At 34.3% G+C, this 5,785-nt stretch overlaps 2 protein-coding genes across 2 annotated transcripts; one reads left to right on the top strand and one right to left on the bottom strand.

Annotated features, from left to right (window-relative positions):
* Positions 1–2,146: 2,146 nt before the first annotated feature.
* LOC117987840 (uncharacterized) lies at positions 2,147–4,945 on the bottom strand. Its single transcript, XM_034974906.2, has 4 exons — positions 4,565–4,945; positions 4,133–4,209; positions 3,403–3,586; positions 2,147–2,933 (listed from the first exon to the last, which is right to left on the bottom strand). The coding sequence occupies exons 2-4, from the start codon at positions 4,201–4,203 to the stop codon at positions 2,556–2,558; spliced, it is 633 nt and encodes a 210-aa protein (XP_034830797.2). The 5' UTR covers positions 4,204–4,209; positions 4,565–4,945; the 3' UTR covers positions 2,147–2,555.
* On the top strand, positions 4,879–5,586 carry LOC117987961 (uncharacterized). The gene is made up of 2 exons (XM_034975046.2): positions 4,879–5,095; positions 5,192–5,586. The coding sequence occupies exons 1-2, from the start codon at positions 5,007–5,009 to the stop codon at positions 5,490–5,492; spliced, it is 390 nt and encodes a 129-aa protein (XP_034830937.1). The 5' UTR covers positions 4,879–5,006; the 3' UTR covers positions 5,493–5,586.
* Positions 5,587–5,785: the final 199 nt, after the last annotated feature.

The following is a 5,785-nucleotide window of genomic DNA, read 5'->3' as shown; positions in this document are numbered from 1 at the left end:
ACTGGTATCACACGAGTAGATGGTATGGTGTTGGAAATGGAAGAAAGCTGAAGTGACTCTTCTATGGCTAAGTCCATTGAGTTGGCCTGTTTGATCCATCTCAGTGGTATCTCCTAGGTATTGCGAATTGTGATCATAAGGGTCTGATGATGGAGTTGGTCATGGAAACTTATCAAATGCTACTTACCTAGTTACTATTATTATTAAGTCTTTATTGTTGATATTTTTTTAAATTTATCTAGAATTTTAGTCTATATAGAATTTGTTTAGTCCTTTTAGCTATCAGCGTGTCCTCTCGACACATAAGTAGGCCTCTTCCAGCAACTTCCACCTTTGCCTGTCACACGCTGTCCTTTTCCATGTTGGTCCTTCAAGTTTTCTTATGTTGTCTTCCCATCACCTATATTGTTTCCCTCTTGTCCTTTGTCCATCTATTTTCTGTGTCCATTTTTCATTACTTTCCCTTGTCATTTATGTCCTGTCCACTGTGCTACTTACTAACTATAACCAAATCATCCTTTATAACTGTAAATGCGCTGAAATGAATAATTGTTAAATGATTCGCCAGCCCTGTGTCTTGGACATTAGTGAGAAAGAACTGAGATGTGATGTAGCAGACGCTAACGGAATAATGTTAATTTAATAATTTTTAATTAGGCACTAGGCAGTAGCAACACCAACTCTCTCTTTGAATTTTTACCAACGTGCAACGTCAGCTGATTCGTACGGTAATCCGTTATAGAAAGATACCTAAGATTAAAAAAAAATCTTTAGCAACTTGTGGACCTCATATAGGCACAAAAGACACTGACTATCCCGCTATATCGGATTACTTATACCATGATATACGTATATAGAATTTAGACATTTATGAGTTATTCTTGGATTGTCTTTATCCTTTTAGATTAATTATCCTACAATGCAAATATTAGACGCATGTATTTTAAATTAGATTCATTACTGTGAGGCACCCCGCGGCCTACAGTTGACAAATACGGCTGCGCAAGATGAGGCCATCTGCTGTGTCTTATAGCCATTCTTGTTCATGTTCATTTCAGACTTGAGAGTATCACCTTGTTTGGCTAGGAAATTGCTTTGGTAGGTAAGTATATCCATAATCCATGTGTGCTGTAAACATAGGTACACTCGATGGTCTATTTGTAAAAGAAAATACATCTTATAAGGTGTAGTAGGTTTTTTTTTGGAAATGATCAAATTGATCTAAAAAGTTCATTCATGTCATCATTTTACAAAAATTCCAACCTAACTAAAACTTCAATAACTTAATAAGTACTGAATTCCAAATTTGACTAAAACGTCGTAATAGATACCTACTAACCTATTTATTAGTTCTAGACTAAAAATCAAGTCGATCGTATTTCAAATATTTAATTTATATTTAACTAAATTATAAGTCAATCTACGAACCTTGCAAAAATGACTTGTTTTTTAGTCCTGTTTCATTATTTATTTCGTACACACATTACATTTACATTTTCGTTTTTGTGCTTGAAGTACCATATATTTACAAAATACTCTTGGTGTCATTACCACTTAAATTAAAGCAATTAATGATAATACTTATTATAACGTCTCTATTAGCTAAGTATAAAGTTTGTGAGATGAGACGAGAAGCAACACCTTATCCAATGGAACGCAAACATGAAGCAAACTAAACTACGAGTAGCGTCCCTGACCGTGACCTCGATCGCGTTTCAAGAACGACCAAGCACGTTTCTCGAGTTTGCCTGACGCTTGTCTTTTCTCTATAATTTAAAAAAAATAAAAATACTAGTATTATAAATGCGAAAGTGTGTCTGTCTGTAGTCTTGTTACCTTATATCCCCCTTTAATCGATTCTGGTGAGGTCTACGTACATAAATAGCTCTACTTTTATCCTGGAAAATCAAAGAGTTCCCGCGAAAGGACCATAGGCATTTTTGAATTCCCTTTAAAAAACACTAAAACCACGCGGATAAAGTCGTGGTTATCATCTTGCACCTTTATAAAATGATGACGTGACACCAGGTACGGAACCCCAAAAAGATTCCGGCGAATTGAGAACCTCGTCCTTTTTTTGAAGTCGGTTAAAAAGGGAGTAAAAAGTGAGGTTTTTATAAAGTAGGGATTGCTACTTTTTATCGATAAAGGACTATTTTTTTAGAATAAAATAGATTCGAATCTATCTAAATCGCGACTAAAGTTCAGTCACGACAGAATACCTACTATATTTTTATGGAAATTCAGGCAGCGATGAAAATTGATGAAATTATTCTGGTAATTAAAAACATTAATTAGCCTAGCTTTCATTTATTCAAATTAGCTTTCAGTAGGTAATTAATAACTATGTATTTTATTTCAATGACAACGTACACAACATTTTCCCTAATAAGGCTCTCTTTTGAGATAATCAAAAGTACCAATTCTGAGATTCGAAGCTTTGAGTTTGACCGTAAAAATACTTTTGTGTTTCTTGTACACAGTACATAAGTAACTGAGGTCCTTGATTCATTTATAAGAACATCTTAATTAATACTAATATTATATTTGTATGGCTACGGAATGCTTTCCTTGCGTGGCGCGACTTGCATTTGCCCGGTTATTTCAAGATCATATTTTTTTACTAAATTTATAACAAAGTTTTTTAATTTTGACAGTTTACGTTTTAATAATTGATTTTGTTGGTCCAATTTTTTAATTTTGTCTAGATGGCGTATTTTTTCTTTTTGCAATTTTTTAACTTGAGCTTTCAACGAGATATCCTCAGTATCATCAAGTATTGGTTTTGATTCTGACATGTCATCTCTCACTGGTTTTGTGTCGCACACGTCAGCGGCTAGTGGTTTCGAGTCTGAATCGTCATCACTTTCTGATTTTGAGTCTGATTCATCATCGCTTTCTGATTCAACGGCCACGGGCTTTTTATCCTTATTCTGAAATTAAAAGTTTTGTATAACTGTAAGTAGGTAGGTACCTACTTATAACTAAGGACTTTGGTAATTATAACACATTCGTCACCTCTTTATCGCTCTCGCTTCATCCTTATCTGGCTTACTAAGGGTAATGTATTTTTTAAATTCATAAACAAGCGTTTGGCTGTAGTAAGATGAGACCTGCAGGCCCACGATGATGCAGGCTGAAATGATGTCTAGAAGATGCTTATTCACTCTTGACTTGAAGGCACCTAACTACTTATATTAAAAGTGGAGGAGAAAACTAAAGCCAGAAAGGCGTTCATATCATAGTGGTTCAAATTAGAAACGAGGTACCTATACCTATTTAATTGTTGGCCATAATAATATAAGGATTGCATTTATCATTATCACATATCTAGCTAACAAAGATACAATGTTAGGATTTTGCTGTCTTTAAATACAAATAATAAAGGTTCAAACAACTTACTTCACAAGGTAATGATCCTTTTACTAAGCAAGCTCGGCCCGTTTTGCCAACTTTAATATCTATCTTCCTAAAATGCTTTGAACATAATTTGGATGCACTGGACGGAAGCCAATCGTTTTCTCTGCGTTCCTTTTGGACAAATTGTATCCATACTTTACGTGTTTTGTTACCCACTGGGGGAAACCTACAATGAAAAGTCAAACGTTCATATTGTACCTACACTAGATGACGCTTTTATAAATGCCATGGAAACTTTAGATTTTCCAGGACAAAAAGTAGCCTATCCATCCCCGTCCCTATCGTCCCCGGGATGCAAAGTAGGTATCTTTGTAACACGTAAAAACAATTCTCCAATATCAGGCAGGTATCCTCATAATGTTTTCTTTCACCGTTAAAGCTAGAGATATTTCATTGCCTAAAACGCACATACCTAACTCTGAAAAGTTAGCGGTGCATGCCCGGGGTGGTACCCCGTACCTCCTAAATAGGAGACCGACGTCTTAACCACTAATTTATCACTGCTCATATTGCACATGTAGTAGGTACATTATTAGTCTCATAGAATTATTATCGATAAATACTTTAATGAATCACAAGCACATCACTACACTAATGTTATAAGTTCTTAAAATAGTCTATGTAAACAGCAGAGTGTACTTCACAAACCAATGACAGTCAGAATGTTCTAGAAATCACTTAATATTATTATAGAAGGTATATAGGTACTTACGAAAAAAAGCTCCAGTTAACTTCAGGACCACCAGACCGAGATTTACAATATCGCAATACGCAAGTGGGCATAGTTGTCTATAAAACAATATTCTGTTCTTCGCTTAAAAACACGACCGCTCAAGTTAACTATTAACTTAAGACTAAGAAATTTGTTGCCAATTGGCCACTATTCCAGTTGCCAATTGGCTTCAATTGGTGGACTTGAATCAAATCAAAGATTGAGAATTTGACGCGAAGGAAACATTTTTTTTGTTTTGCTCTGACATCTCTCCGTCTCAGTCTTTAAAATAATTTATTGATTTCAGTTTAACTTTGTACACCTAACGGCTAACGCCATCTAGTTGGTACGTAGGTTTGCGTGTAAGATTAGTTTCTAAAGATTGTATATTACTTATATGCGCTTTAATATATATTTATTAGTTATACTTACCTAGTCTTTAAATTGAAATAATATTGATAATGTTAAAGCATTTAGCAGTAATTTTCATTTGGTGGAAAGCGCCATCTAGTACCTTTATACCTAAACATCTCTTTTGGGTTGCCAGTTACATTTATTAACCATAGAGCTATTCTAAATAACAGATCCTTAATTTTTAAAGTTTACTTGCTAAGAATAAATTAGTTATTTATTTTTCTCTGGTTAAATTTCTTGGTTAATTTTTGTTTCTTCTATTTCTTTCTCTTCTTTTTGTAATAAATGGTATTGCCAGTTGAAGACTTAAGAAAATAAAGAAATAATCAGCTGTCTTCTGTCAAACTGGGTGTCAATCTTTCAATCTTGTTCACAGCTCGTGTTCAAAAACATTTAATTCATAAATTGTTCGTAGATTTTGCTATTAGCTTGCTTGCTATACAGCATTTGTTGTAAACAGATGACTTTTGGCAAGGACAGCACACTAAACTGGAACTCTAATATTGAATGCAATGGCCATCTTATATTTAGAAATATGACAGGAAATAGGTACACACAATTCAAATAATAATAATTATCCTTTTATCTTGCGTATACTTCAGTAAGTTGAACAGTCTATCTAATGTCTGTGTTTCTTCATTTCAGAAAAAGGTCTCGAGAAGAGGACGCTTGTGAATTCATGCCTCTGTCAAAAAGGATTAACAACTTGCATATCAACAATAACTTGACGAGTCCTATATCTCAGCCTTCAGATTCTAGTCAGAACAGTGCCATAGCAACTGAAAATGGAATCTCATCTCCAAGTCCTTTATCTGATTCCGAAAGAAGACCCAGCTATGATCCTGGAATCAACTCATCAGACAGCAGATATTACTATGAAAATAAGTTGTTGTTCGAATTGCACTTAGAAAGGATACAAAGATCTGGACAGCAATTCCCTTTTTAATGAACTTTAGGTTAGTGTAATTAAAAGTTTGGGTACCTACCTGTGTTGTTAAGCCTAATATTATTAATTAAATAAATTACATGTGTTTAAATTATGATTTCTTTTATTGCCCTAATGATAAACATTATACCTACTTTATGAGATGATAATTTTAATTAGGTACTGCAGCTGCAGCCTATAGCCTGCACTTCACGCAAGTTTTTTTTAAAATATGACTAATTATTTACAATAATCAGCAGTCAGCACTGACCAATCACAATTTTATTAGTGCGCCACCTGGCGTCAAGTTTTCT

Source organism: Maniola hyperantus, chromosome 13, assembly GCF_902806685.2.
Source record: "Maniola hyperantus chromosome 13, iAphHyp1.2, whole genome shotgun sequence".
Taxonomy (NCBI): domain Eukaryota; kingdom Metazoa; phylum Arthropoda; class Insecta; order Lepidoptera; family Nymphalidae; genus Maniola; species Maniola hyperantus.
This window is presented reverse-complemented; position numbering and strand designations above follow the sequence as displayed.